At 39.5% G+C, this 14,968-nt stretch overlaps 1 protein-coding gene and 1 non-coding gene across 8 annotated transcripts in view; one reads left to right on the top strand and one right to left on the bottom strand.

Moving 5' to 3' along the window:
• Positions 1-14,968, top strand: part of ATXN7 (ataxin 7) — a 150,108-nt gene that overhangs the window by 115,364 nt on the left and 19,776 nt on the right. For all 7 annotated transcript variants that reach the window (XM_077128785.1, XM_077128786.1, XM_077128788.1 and 4 more), the window contains 5 exons: positions 1,684-1,943; positions 2,424-2,506; positions 10,059-10,324; positions 11,873-12,071; positions 12,428-12,549. In XM_077128785.1, coding sequence (XP_076984900.1) covers positions 1,684-1,943; positions 2,424-2,506; positions 10,059-10,324; positions 11,873-12,071; positions 12,428-12,549 — 930 coding nt within the window. The remainder of the gene's footprint in view (positions 1-1,683; positions 1,944-2,423; positions 2,507-10,058; positions 10,325-11,872; positions 12,072-12,427; positions 12,550-14,968) is intronic.
• LOC143658213 (U6 spliceosomal RNA) lies at positions 5,004-5,110 on the bottom strand. The gene has a single exon (XR_013163214.1). It is a non-coding gene; the product is annotated as a U6 spliceosomal RNA (small nuclear RNA).

The following is a 14,968-nucleotide window of genomic DNA, read 5'->3' as shown; positions in this document are numbered from 1 at the left end:
TCTGTCATTTCCTAGCTGTGGGACCTGGGGGAAGGCACTTCTCTCTAAGAATAACAACCACTGTGTAGGATTACTGGGAGTGTTAGAGTTAATATATGTCAGACACCTGGCATAGTGTCTGGCTCACGGCAGACAATATGGATGGATACTGGTACTCCTGTTTCTGCTGTTAATAATAGTAGTAATTAAAAGGTGAAGAGATTCCCAGAAGCTGCTCTAGGATTTACTGGGGCTTGCTAAGCAAACAAAGAAGAAATGCTTCCTCCTCCTCCTGGCCCTAGGTTCATAACATAGAAACAATAAGGGAAGAGCAAAAAAGTACACATCTGCTAGGCAAAGTTCTGGCAAGTTTCCAGAGTAGTTGTATAGGTTGGCAGGCTCCTTGAGGTCACATGAGGGAGCACATCTTGCCTCATCATGGCATCCCTCATTCTGGTGGTGGGTGGCTTTATCCCCAGCCTGATTCCCTTTTGGAGGGTATGCCACACATAGTCCCAAGTTTCTGATAACCTGGTTCATCTCAGGGCAGGGTCCAGCACCTGCTACTGCTCAAGGACCTTGCCAGCTGGGAGAAGACATGGCATGTTGCAGGGTCTCTGCTGCTGTCAGGCTTTTCTGGGTACAGCTGTCTGGGGCTATTTGTTCTGGTTGCTAAGCCCCCAACCCTTGCTCATCTGTCAGAAGTGCATCACAGCAAGCTTGGCTTTTGTTTCTGGAGCTGTCTGAAAGCCAAAGAAAATGCCAGTGCAGTGCATAAGTCAATTGCCAGCTTAACAGCTGTTAGAGCACTGACTCCTCTGAACAAAGTTGATACAACTCATCAATCCAAATCTCCTTTTTTTGGAGCTGTACTTTAGAGGGAGGCCAGCCCAACTGCTGGCTTCATGATAGCACCATGAGTTTTACCAAGCAAAATGACAGTGTCCAAGAGAAATCAGTTCTTTGTTAGTGGTATTCGGTGTTTTGTTTGTGGGTATTCAGTGCTCACCAACCATGTGCCAAGCACTTATGTTCTAAATTGCTATAATACAAATATTTTTCAGGGACTGGAGAATCATCAGTTCATGACATGCATGTTATACACTATTTAAACATCGGTGTCTCCTATTAAGAGAAGCAGAGAGTCTCTTTTTGGAGATGAATGATTAAGCTTGTTTGGGTCCTCATAAGTCCTTAGTGACATTTCTTAGAATGTCACTAAGAATTAGAGTTCTCTAATTCCAGTTTTGGTTTGTTTTTTTTTTTTCCTCTGCTCATTCAGAGGTTTACTTTGTTTTGATGGATCCTTTCTTAAAAATGAAAGTTCTTAAATGATATTTCCTAACGATCCTCTAGACAGTCTTTGGTCCTTTTGGATCTTTTCACATTTTCATTTTCTACAGGAATTGCATTGGGTATCAGGTCCAATTTTCTCCCTGGCCTGTGTGTAAAATTTTTTGGAAATGATGAAAGGCCAGGTAAATTTTATGATCTATTGGGGCTTTTGCCTTGCCAGAAGAGTTTATAGAAACACTTTACTGTTTTTTCTGGATAGTCGTAACAAGTAGTCGTAAGGTGTCTCCCAGGAGCCTGGCCCTGCAAGTACACAGGCGGACTTAGGCTCTGCCCTCCTTCCTCCGGCTCACCAGACTCCTGGGCTGCTGGGGCACTCAGGTGCTGGTGTTCTCGCTTCCCCCGTGACAGCATGACACCCTCTGTCAAAGTGGAAAAGATTCATCCGAAGATAGATGGCACACTACTGAAATCTGCGGTGGGGCCAACCTGTCCTACTACTGTGAGTTCCTCAGTCAAGCCTGGCCTTAACTGCCCCTCAATACCAAAGCCAACCTTGCCTTCACCTGGACAGATTCTGAATGGCAAAGGGCTTCCTGTTCCACCCACTCTGGAAAAGAAATCTGAAGACAATTCCAATAATAGGAAATTTTTAAATAAGAGATTATCAGGTAACTTAACATTTTCTCTCTTGATAATTTCTTTGTGTGTTAAGTGGGCATCCAGCGGGAAGCAAATGAACTGCTATCTATAAGTCCTCTTTTTAAAACTGTTCAATTTCAGCTTTAGGAAGAATTTCTTTAGGTAACATGCTTGACCTCTTTTGTTTTTAAAAAGCATGTGGGTTTGTGTGTAGATAATGCAAAAGGAGCTTTCTAGTGATGTGTTTCTGTATGTAGTAATGCAGTAAAGCTGAGTTAAACAGTATCTGTTGCTGTCTGATGACAGTAGTCACCTACTCTCCTAGTGACGTTGCCGCTGCTTTGCAGTGCTCACACTTTGTGTATGTTGTATTTATTGATCATGTAGGTAAGTTTTATTCAAATTATAATTTGCCTGTCCTGAAATTTCTTCTCTCCTCTTTTCTTCATTACAAAATAAACAAAGGAGTGTTTGGCAAACCCATTATAATGTTTGTGTGCTTTTGACAGAAAGAGAGTTTGATGCTGACATCCACTGTGGGGTCATTGACCTCGATACCAAGAAGCCCTGCACCCGGTCTTTGACATGCAAGGTAAGTGCCTCCTGGAGTGAGCAGTCTCAAAATCTCTCCCTCAGAAGGGATATGATGAGCTGTAGATTGTTTTGAATTTTGCAAATGAGGGAGTAACTTGCTTTTGATAAAGAAAACCTCAGGTTGACCAAGTGTGGTGTGTGATTGCCTGTTACCATCTTGAGAGAGGTTTTGTCTCTCATGAGTAGTGTATCCAAGGGAATAATGTTCTTTCCTAATCAGTCTGCTATTTCCAGAGATGTTTAAGATTTCTGCATAGAAATTTAATATAGGCCACCCTTATAATTGTGGTTTAAATTGTACTGATTTAAAACCAGTGCAGAAATTCCTTTTGCGTACAAATGAATATTTTAAAAATGTTTGTGTAAAATGTGGATCTTAAATTTTAAAGAGCCATTTTAAAAAATCTGTGTGACGTTATTGTAATAGCCTTATTTTTCAAGTTTGTTTTTTAAAACAGCTGGTAAAATACAATCTGTTTATATATAAGCTAAGCAAATATAGCGATTTTCCTTTCTGTCTTGAGATTTTTTTATTTCCTTTAAAACTACAAGTATGCTAATAAGACAGTACATTTACTGTAAAATAAAGGTTTTTGTGTGGGGTGGCATCAGTGAGCTCCTACATAAATGTGCATGTATATTTATGTGCATTTCTTTGGAGAGTGTACCCAAGTGCCTTTCAAGTGGTATTAAGAACCACTGGTTTGAAGTACGTCATTTTCAAACCTTTTGTTTGGGGGAGGGGCTAAAAATCGTAAAAAATGTAAAAATAGTGTTGCTTTCTGGAAGTTAATAAAATTGTTGGCATCTTATTTTAAATTTTACCAAAGTTTGTATTTGAACAAAGGACTTTGTATCTCACCCCACCCCCCGAACCAATGAATGAATGTTCTATTCAGAAGTTTTTAAATGATTCTTAATTTAAATTTCTGAATTAATTTTTAGCATCTAGATTTTGGTCATCTTACATTAGTGGTTCTAAACCATCTTGGGAGACAGGTTGTCAAGAGCTTTTTAAAATCTAATTTAAAAACTTGCTATGCTTTGGAAAGAAAGGAAAATCAGGAATCCTCTTTCCAGAAGCATGTGCACACACATATATTCTGAATTTTGCATTCAGTCTCAGGAGTTCATGGACATACCCACCCCAAGCTCACCCTTGGATTTCTATATTAAAAACTCCTATCTTGGAGCAAGTTGCTTTTGCTTTACATAATGCTAATTTTTACACATATATTGGTTTTTTTGTTGGCTTTTTGTTATTGTTTAAATAATGCAATTTTATTGATATATATTCACACACCATGCAGTCCATCCAAAGTATACAGTCTGTGGCTTACAGTATCATCATTTAGTTGTATATTCATCATCACAGTCAATTTGAGAACATTTTCATTATTCCAGCAAAAAATAAAAGAAATTCCAAAACATCTCATACCCATTATCCCTCCGATTATTGATCCCTAGTATCGGTTCTACATTTGTTACTGTTGATGAAAGAATATTAAGATATTATTATTAAAACTACAGTCCATAGTTTACAATTGGTGCATTTTTCCCCTGTACCACTCTATTAACTCCTTATACTATTTTTGAACATGTTCTAGGTCATGGAGGGATTTTTTGATATTTGTTAATCAGAGTCTTTGTCCACTACAAAATTTACTACGTTATGTAGTCCTCTATTTAAACCTCTGGCTTTCTGATGACATATATGACTCTAACCTCCTCCTATCACCTGCATTCATACACAGTTCAGCACTGTTAATTATGCTCACAATAACGTACTACCATCACTTCTATCTATTTCCATTCATTTAAATTCAACCTAGTTAAAAATTGTGTGCATCATAAGCATTTGCTCCCCATTTTCTAGCTTTATTCTGTCTCCTGGTAACCTATACTCTAGAGTTTATCTTTGAATTTACATAGTATAATTAGTTCGTATTAATGAGATCATAAATATTTGTCCTTCTGTATCTGACTTGTTTCACTCAGCATGATGTCTTCAAGGTTCATCTATGTAGTCACATGCATCAGGACTTCGTTCCTTCTTACCATTGAATAATATTCCATTGTATGTATATACCACATTTTGTTTATCCATTTATCGGTTGATGGACACTTGGATTGTTTCCACCTGTTGGCAATCATGAATAATGCTGCTATGAAGATCAGTGTGAAAATGTCTGTTCGCATCCCTGCTGGGCATATATATAACAACTACAAGATTACCAGATTGTAGGGCAGCTCTGTGCTTAGCTTTCTGAGGAACCGCCAAACCAGCTTCCACAATGGGTGTGCTATTTTACATTCCCACCAGCAGTGAATAAGCATTTCCATTTCTCCACATCCTCTCCAACACTTGTGGGTTCCTGCTTGTTTAATAGTGGCCTTTCTAATACATGTGAAACGATACCTTATTGTGGTTTTATTAGCATTTTCCTAATAGCTAGTGAGATGAGCATCTTTTCAGATCTTTTTTTTTTTTTTTTTTAAATATGGAACACTTCACGAATTTGCGTGTCATCCTTGCTCAGGGGCCATCCTAATCTTCTCTGTATCGTTCCAATTTTAATATATGTGCTGCCGAAGCGAGCATTTCAGGTACTTTTTAAAGCCATTTGTTTATCCTCTTTAGGAAGGTGTCTAGACATGTCTTCTGCTCATTTTTAAATTAGGCTGTTTGTCTTTTTATTGTTGAGTTGTAGGATTTCTTTGTATATTTTGCATATCAAATCCTTATCAGATATGTGTTTTCCAAATATTTTCTTCCATTGAGTCAGCTGCCTTTTCACCATTTTGAACTCCTTTGAAGCACAGAAGTATTCAGTTTTGAGGAGGTTCCATTTATCTGTTTTTTTCTTTCCCTGCTGTGCTTTGGGTATAAGATCTAGGGAAGTACTGCCTATCACTAGATGTTGAAGATGTTTCCTTACATTTCCTTCTAGGAGTCTTATGATACTGTCACTTATATTTAGGTCTTTGATCTATTTTGAGTTAATTTTTGTATAGGGAGTGAGATAGGGGTCCTTTTTCTTTTTTTTTTTTTTTGATTTGGATATTCAGTTCTCCAGTCCCTATTGAAGAGACTGTTCTGTCCCAGTTGAATGAACTTATGAGCCCTTGTAAAAATCAACTGACCATAGGCCTGAGGATCTATTTCTGAACTCTCAGTTTGCTTCCATCGGTCAGTTATCTCCTTTGTTATGTCATTACCATGCGGTTTTGATCTGTGGCTTTATAATATGTTTTAAAGTCAGGAGGCATGAATCCTCCCACTTCATTCTTCTTTTGTTTTTGTTTTTTTGAAGATAGTCATTTGAGCTCTGTAAAGTGTCACAGTGGCAATAACCACTAAGAAATTTGAGAGACCATGTTTCAGCACTGTTCCACACTGGGCTCACAGCTTGCAGTGCTTTTTTTGCCTTCTTCCTGCCTTCCTGGCTTCAGTAACATGGATTATTCAGTATTATGGTCAATGAAAAATATTTTCTTTATTCATGAGGTTCTTTTTTTTTTTCTTTCAAATTGTGAAATACAGCATATATACAAGAAAAGCAATACATTTTAACAAATAGTTATAGAACAAATTTTAAAGTTTGGTATGGATTACAGTTCCACAATTTTTCGTTTTTTCTTCTAGCTGCTCCAAGACATTGGAGACCAACAGAAATATCAATAAAGTGATTCAGCGGTCATACCCATTTGTTAAATCCTATCTTCTCTGGTAGGCTCTTCCTTCTCTTTAAATAATATATATATACATAAAAGCAATGAATATCAAAGGACATCACAATAATTAGTTGTAGAACAGATTTCAGAGTTTGGTATGGGTTACAATTCCACAATTTTAGGTTTTTATTTCTAGCTGTTCTAAGGTACTAGAGGCTAAAAGAAATATCGGTCTAAGGATTCAGCACTCATTCATTTGTTAAACCTGACCTTCTCTATATAACTCCACCATCACCTTTGTGAGGTTCTTTTTTTTTGATATAATTATTTATATTTTCAATTCTTTTTTTTAACACATGATTATTCCGTTCTACATATATAATCAGTAATTCACAATATCACATAGTTTCATATTCATCATCATGATCATTTCTTAGAACATTTGCATCAATTCAGAAAAATAAAAAGAAACAGAAAAAGAAATAAAATGAAAACAGAGGAAAAAGTTTTACATACCATACCCCTTACCCCTCCCTTTCATTGATCACTAGCATTTCAAACTAAATTTATTTTAACACTTGTTCCCCCTATTATTTATTTTTATTCCATATGTTCTACTCATCTGTTGACAAGGTAGATAAAAGGAGCATCAGACACAAGGTTTTCACAATCACACAGTCACACTGTGGAAGCTGTATCATTATACAATCATCCTCAAGAAACATGGCTCCTGGAACACAGCTCTACATTTTCAGGCAGTTCCCTCCAGCCTCTCCACTACATCTTGAATAACAAGGTGATATCTACTTAATGAGTAAGAATAACCTCCAGGATAACCTCTCGACTCTGTGTGGAATCTCTCAGCCATTGACACTTTGTCTCATTTCCCTCTTCCCCCTTTTGGTCGAGAAGGTTTTCTCAATCCCTTGATGCTGAGTCTCAGCTCATTCTAGGATTTCTGTCCCACGTTGCCAGGAAGGTCCACACCCCTGGGAGTCATGTCCTGCGTGAGAGGTTCTTTTAATTCTTTGTGAAGCATGGTGGTCAACCAAAGTTTTCAACCCAGAATCTGCAAGGAGCTTGACCAGCTGAGATTGAGCCTTCATGCTAGGTGATCTGACCTTGTGTGGTTCCTGCATTTTCCTCCCATCTTCCTCTTCAGGTTATGTATATATGCTCTCTGTGTTCTGTTAAGGGTGTCATAACAGTCTGTGGCATGGTGCTAAGTCTGCCATTACTTTGATACATGTCTTCAGCTCTGGCCTGGCCTGAGTTCAGCATAGAACTGCCAAAAAATACAGCATTCTGTCAGACATACCCTCGCCAGAATACTCTTACTTTAACAGTGTTCTCTTTGTGAAGTCTTCTCCCTTTCTTTGCCTCCACTTTAACCAGAATCTTTTGAGCTGTGTAGGGCTAAACATGTTTGAGTACCTCTAGCTGCATGTCCCCCAAGTTGCTGCCCAGAGCTCTTTGTCTTAGGCCATTGTCCATTCTTTTCACTGTCAGGAGATTGGCTGCTTGCCACTTCTGTCGCTTTGTCCCATCTTGTCTACCTGCACTGTCCTCTCCTCACTTCCTTATCTCACTGATATCCTGGTTCTTCTGTTGTGCCTTCCATGCAAATCAGTTTTGACCCTAGTAGCCTTTGCCTATTCAGTGTACTCAGATATGTTTTTGCATACCTCTGTGTATTCAGGCCTTATTCTTAGCCACAGAGGGTACAAAGTTTAACAGAATCAAAACACTCTACTGAAAGAAGTTGGCATTAGCCAAATAATCACTCAAATAAGTGTAAAATTACCACTGATGAGTTAAAAGGAGAGAGGCTTGTGTAATGAGAACCTGCAGCAGGGAGGTTTGACTGTGGATGTCTTCTTTGCCATAGAAACACCAAGCTGAAATCCTTATGATGACTTAGCCAGGTAAAGATGGTTGGGAGATATTCAAGGCTGAGGAAACAACATGTGTGAAGGCATTGTAATGGGGGCAGATCAAACACCTTAGGACAGGAAAGAAGGCCAGGGGACCAAACAAAGAGGGAGGAGGAGGCACATGGTACCAAAGGAAGGAGGAGCAATAATCAAGGGTCTTACAGGGTGCAGGCAGGGCTCAGGGGCCTTTGGCCCTTGGACAGCCCCTAAAAGAGTTTTGAGGGTGGGATGGGAAGATGGTCATATTTATGTTTGGAATGTCCTTCTGAGCTCTGTGGAAATTATATTCACATTTCAGACTGAACTGAGAAAATAGTGTTTGTCTCTGCCCACTTTCTTACTTGGCTTTACTGTGCCATGTACTTGGGAACATTCAAAGACAAGGAAAGGCTTATGCATCTGTCTGAAGAGACAGGCAGGTGGACAGTGACATTAAACGTTCATTCTTTTCACCCAACACATACTGTTTTTATATGTTTTTTGTTTAAAGCATTTATTGAGTGCCAGTGCTGTTCTCTGGTGGTACAGCACTAAACAAAATAGACCAAGTTCCATGTTCTCATTTGGATTACTTTCTTTTGTATGTTATAGAAAATTAAAGATTTAAAGAGAGGCTAAACATACTTAACTATCTGTGCTGGGTTAGATTTTGAGCAGACATTGTTTGGAGTGTGTGTAATAAGAAGGTAGGCTATGTTATTGAATTTTAAATGGACATTAGAAGCATAATTGCCCTTAAATCCCTTTTGTTATAGTAAAATTCTAAATAAACCTGTAAAGCAGTGTTTATGGGCATGAACAAATAAACAAAGTATCATTTACAGTACTTTTTTTTTTTTTTAACATACAGAAGGAAGTTTGTAGTTGAATTCCCTTGCATTCAGGGGTATTTGATTTGGGGACACTGCAATAAATATAAAATCATCCACTCCTGAGAATTAACGTCTCCTTACGTTTTTTATAGACTATGCCCCCAGCAGTGTTGAATGGACAAGTTAACTTGCAAAATCATTTTACAGTGATAAAATCTGACTACCAGTAAGACTTACCCAATTCTGACCAGTTCACACTTGTACATTGAGTTTTATCTTCTACTAGGAATGGTATTAGTCTCACATGAGCCTTTGTTTTTTTTTAAACTACAATAATTATCAAATGCATATGTTCTATAGACATTTTCTTATAAGATGTGCTTCAACCCCAGGTTTATATTGGTTGTCCTTTTAAGGAGAAAACTTGACCTTGCTTTTTTCAGAATGCATTTCTGAATTCTGAAATTAGACGTTGTTGTAAGACCCAAGGGCCTCAAGAGTACCATCTATCCTGTTTGCTTGATTTCTGTAACAAGTATTTACAGGAATTCACTGTGTTTTATATCTATTCCTATTCACAACCCTTTTCCTCTCCACTTTACATTCTTTACTTAAGTCTCCTTTGGTCCCAGTATCTGTCTTGAGGCTGCTTTGAACCACTTTCTCCCTGTACATAGATTTTTCATTTCGCTGGGAAGAAACCATTGTGTTTAATTTTTACTCTGGTGGTTACTGAAAGAAAATCTTCTAGTACATGTTTTATGGAATAATTTTTTCTTCCCTTTAAACATTCAGAAATTTTAAAGGTCCAAAGAGGAGTTCTTTAATGGAGTTGATGAGATTGTGGATTAAAAATTTGTTGTGGCTCAAAACATAACATTTGTACCTATTAACCCTTTGTTTCTACCACTTGCCTCTCAATTACAGGTGATACAGTTACCATATTTTCTTTCTCCTGGGCACCAGATTCTTATTTAGAACCTTGAATATGTACTTCTTTCTAGCAAAAGAGAAAAAAAATTATAGTCAATTGTGAAAGGGCTATATGTGGACATATAACACATAAAACCTTATTAAGATTCCTCAGTTTCTGCAAATTATTTTATTATTATTATTTTTTAATCTGTAGACACATTCCTTAACCCAGCGGAGGGCTGTTCAGGGTAGAAGAAAACGATTTGATGTATTATTAGCCGAGCACAAAAACAAAACCAGGGAAAAGGAATTGATTCGCCATCTGGATTCTCAGCAACCAACACAGCCTCTCAGGGACCCGCATCCCGCCCCTCCTAGAACTTCACAGGAGCCACACCAAAACTCTCATGGAGTGATTCCTTCTGAATCAAAGCCTTTCGTAGCTAGTAAATTTAAACCTCACACCCCCAGTCTTCCAAGGTAAGCTAAGCCTCCAACTCTTTTTCCTTCCTCCAAAGAACAGACGTGCAGACACTGTAAAGCCCCAGGACAATCACATCGTGTTGATAAATGTATATCAGGCTCACTATGGAGAGATATATGTATATATTTAAATTAAGTCTTGGTATGGGGGAAAAATACATTTGTTGAACGCATCAGGAAATTTCAGCCAAGGGTGCTTCTTGGCCAAACAGGCAGCAAAATAAAGTTAGCATTATATGTGCCATCCTTGCTCAGTGTTAGGCATTTTAGCCCCATTGACCGGGGTTCATGCTTGGATCCTGCCTGCAAGTTAGTGACTGGAACATTTCAATTTCACATGGCTTTGACAGCAATCTCCCATTTATTTGTCTTGCTTCTTGCAAAACACAGCAATGGCAATCCTTGTTGAAGCCAGGCCTTCAGCCTGAGTTTTTATAGCATCCATTTATCAGCATGTGTTTTCATTCATTCATTTGGGACTTTGGTCTGAGTATGTATTAGGCATTTTAGTAATGTTAGTAAGCAAGTGGTCAGAGTGCTCTATGAGAATTTATCATTTACATACCTCAGAGTCCGTGCTTATGGGATGTATTTGTGTTTGTGCTCATTTAACCAAGTTGAAGTACAAGGCTTCATACCCAATATCCAGTGGGAAGGGAAAGAGAAGGGCATAGAGAATGAGGAGCTTCAGTGTCGGCTGGTCAGCTGTTGGCAACAAGGGCTTCCACTTAAGAATATGCCCAGCCTTGTTACTCTTGCTAAGCATTTTCACCCTCACATGTTTGATTCTTGAAATGGCAGCTCAGGAGATGTAAGTACCTCCCTTGTAGAAACACAAGTGTGTGTGCTGGAGGTGGTCCCCACCTGAGCCCACTGGTTTCTAAGTGATGCGTGGAGGAGCAGTCAGAGGAGGCTCTCCACACTATGTCTGGACCCTGCCTTTAGCTCCCTTAGTATGTCCTTTCTTTGACCATCTTCTCATGAAAGTGCTTCCATCTATTGAAAAGTAAGCTTAATTTAAGAACCACCAGGCCTTTATAAATGTAGAAAAAATACATTATTGTCCTTGAGAGACAGGTTCTAGCTTATCTACATAATTCAGTAATGCTTCCTTATTCTTATCACCCCTGTCCCTACCAGTTTTAGAGCACTTTGCCACTTATCTCATTTATTGCCTTAGTAACCCAAATCAGTTGAAATTCGAAAAGGAATCAAAGGAAGAATTCTCTTAAATTCTACATATATTTTCCCTTTTTTGAAAAGAATAGTAGGGGGACCTGTAGCTACCACCCATGTAGCTTTAGTAAAGAAAACTAATTATAAATTACATTTGATAAACAACTTAATAACATCAAGCAGTTCAAGAGAGAGGTCCCTTCACTCCCAAGTCACCTGGATCAGCATCTGCTTTCCCTCAGTGCTAGTGGTTGAACCCAGGCCTCTTGGTCTCTCATAGATGGTTTTGGATACATTGTTGTATCTGCGTTAAGGCGGCTAATTCCCAGGCATGTGATCTGATCCTTGATACACTTTCTACTTACCAAGGCCTCCAGGCTGCCCTGCTCAGCAAGGTGGGAGTGCCCCCATTGACCCTCCTCCAGTCCATGAATCTCCACACCCTCCCCTGCCTGCCACTGAGCCAGCTTCTCGGTTATCCAGTGAGGAGGGCGAAGGCGATGACAAAGAAGAGTCTGTTGAAAAACTGGACTGTCATTATTCAGGTCATCATCCTCAGCCAGCATCTGTAAGTTCCACATCCACCCCACATTGACCTTCCCCATGCAGCAGGGACAGGGCACTGCAGGGGGGCGCGCCAGGGACCTTGGCATGCCCGTACATGTGGGACGCGGTCAGGTGTGAGAGCAGCTCAGAACAGAACACCCGCATGGTGCACTCTGTCCAGGGGACATCTCATGCTTTTCCCTTTCTCTTCCATGAAACTCAGGGCTAGGCATTATCACTCTCATGCTTCACAGTTTATAGTACTCAGATTAAGCTTTGACTTTCATGATTAACTCCTTCCTAAAGGAGAGAACCCTCTCCAGGTTGTGCCATCGTTAGGGTTGGCAAGCATGTGCGGTTGTGTTCTCTCTCTTTCAGTTTTGCACATTTGGGAGCCGGCAGATTGGAAGAGGCTATTATGTGTTTGACTCCAGGTGGAACCGGCTTCGTTGCGCCCTCAACCTCATGGTGGAGAAGCATCTGAATGCACAGCTGTGGAGGTAAGTGTCTATGCCACTCCCTCTGTAGTAGTGTGTTGTGATGTTAGAGAGCGGACTCACTGTCTTTAGTTCTATGTTTTTATTTTATTTTTTTCTGATGTGACTATTTAATGAAGAAATTCTATACCAAAAAGAATACATGGCTTTTGAATAGCTTTGAAAAGAAGGCCCCCTCATCATTCATTTATTCACTCATTAAGCAAATACATCTTTTTCCGGATTTCGGAGTTCAAGGTAGAAGGACTCCCACATGTAGAGAGTTCACATTCTAGTGGGAGTACAAAGACAAAATCCAGTAAATAGAAAAACAAATAGGTGCATTACAACTTGGCATAAGGGAGATAATGGAAACATATGATGACTGTTGCTAATCCTTACTGAGTGCTTACTATGGTGCTAGGTATCTTATTAAATATTTAATTTTCACAATTCTCTGTCAGGTTACCATGGTTATCCTTGTTTTACAGATTATGAAACTGAGGTACAAGGTCACACAGCAAGTTGGTGGTAGGGTCAGGATTTGAGCCCAAAGGGTTGATTCTAAAGAAAGAGCTTAGATGGAAAAAGAACTAGCCAGGGGCACATACTCGAGGTAGCAGTCAGGAAAGGGCTCTGCAAAGAGACCCTTTTACTGAGATGGATGGATGGATGAGAAAGAGCAGCTAAGTGGGTTGGTGAGGAAGAGTGGATTCCAAGTAAAAGGAATGATGTGTGTGAAGATCCTGAATCAGAAAAGAACATGGTTTGTTTGGAAAGCAGCAAGAAAGTGAGCATAGTACAAGGCAAGGTAGGAAAGGTTCAGCAGGGGCCAGGTGATACTGCCATTGATGCTGAGTGCATTGGGAAGTTGTTTTGGGTTTTTAGGCAGAGGATCCATGTGGTCTGTTTTGTAACTTCAGATAGACATCCATCTTTTGTCGTCTTATGTTTGCTTGTTTCCAAAATGGGGTTTTAAATGGAAAAGGTTTCCATGGCCAAAAAGGTTTAACTCTGTCCTTCTTGCCAAAATTTTTTCAAATTGCGGGACTTCTCAGAGCCTTTAACAAGCACAGTCTATTGTTGCTTTCAAAGATGAAGATGTCATATGAAACATCTCCCAAGCTCTTTTGACCTGGGAACCTTTTTTAGGGGAGCATTTTGAGGAACTAGTGTTGGTGGAACCTACTATAGGAAACATTAAGCTTTGCTAGAGGGAGCTTTTCAGTAATCCACAGGTCACATCAAATCCTTTGTTGGGCAGTATTTCCTCTAGTGCCTCCTTGAATGGACTCTGCCAGTACATCCATTTGTCTCCCTGCCTTGGTTTCCTAAAAAAGGCAGAGGAGGTTGGTCAGAGTGGTTGAATAGTCCACAAACTATAAAGAACTATCTCCATGATCATTAATAGGACTTAATATCTGTTCAGTTAGAAATTCAAATCCAGAATAGTATACCTCTGCTTTTTGTATTCCACATTTCTTCCTGGTTTTATTGGAAAGAAACTAATACAAATAAAAATAAAAGTATTTTCTTCTGGGTCCCTTCTTGAAGGAACATAGTTGCCACACAGGGAACGGAGTCAGAGGAGTGGTTTGTGGAGTTCTGAGGGCTGAGGGTCTCTCCTCATAGCAGAACATTCCACCCAGAGGCGAGCTGCTCACCAGTGGCATCTTTGAGGCACTTGAGGAACAAAGTAGTACAGGCCTCATCCTGCTGGCTGCGCCCCAAATGCTCCCTTCCGGAAAGAGCTTCGGTTTTGATCGCATTCTTCCTGTCACCTAACCCTTTATTAGCTTATTGTGATTAATGAGAAGTTAAGTGAAGGTAGGATTTGAGTTTTAAGCATAAAATAAGTCATCTTAAGTTTGCAGAGTCTCTGGATAATGGTGAAATTAGACCAGCAGTTCCCATGAAGCATGGCCATGACCAAGAGTGCCATTTCCAAGTTCCTGTGATTTCTGTGATCTGGTTGCCTTCTGTAGATTTGGGACCACTATTTCACATTTCCTGAGAAGGAGCTGAGGTGGTTCTCAAAGGGGTTTTGTGAATTTTAAAATAATTAACTTTGGGCACAGGTAATACATTTACTTGGCTAAAAAAAGAAAAATGGACTATAGAGGTATACAATGAAAAGTCCTAGACCCTTCTGTCACACTCCTGATTCTCAACTACCCCTCCACAGATGGAACCATTTGTATTAGTTTCTTGCCTAGTTTTTTTGTGTGTGCAAACTCAAATCAATAAGACTACATTTTCTTCATCCAAACTTTATGCAAAAGGTAACAGAGTACTTAAAAGACCTTTTTTAAGGGGGTACTGCTAATTGTCACCCAGAAGGGTTACATCCTTCCTCCTTTGGAAGCCTTTTTCTTTTCCTGGGATTTGGTTTTTGGCATCTTGGTCTTTAGGCCCCATCTTCTTGAGCCACCTGGTGGCAATG

This window comes from Tamandua tetradactyla, chromosome 15 (assembly GCF_023851605.1).
Source record: "Tamandua tetradactyla isolate mTamTet1 chromosome 15, mTamTet1.pri, whole genome shotgun sequence".
Classification (NCBI taxonomy): Eukaryota; Metazoa; Chordata; class Mammalia; order Pilosa; family Myrmecophagidae; genus Tamandua; species Tamandua tetradactyla.
This window is presented reverse-complemented; position numbering and strand designations above follow the sequence as displayed.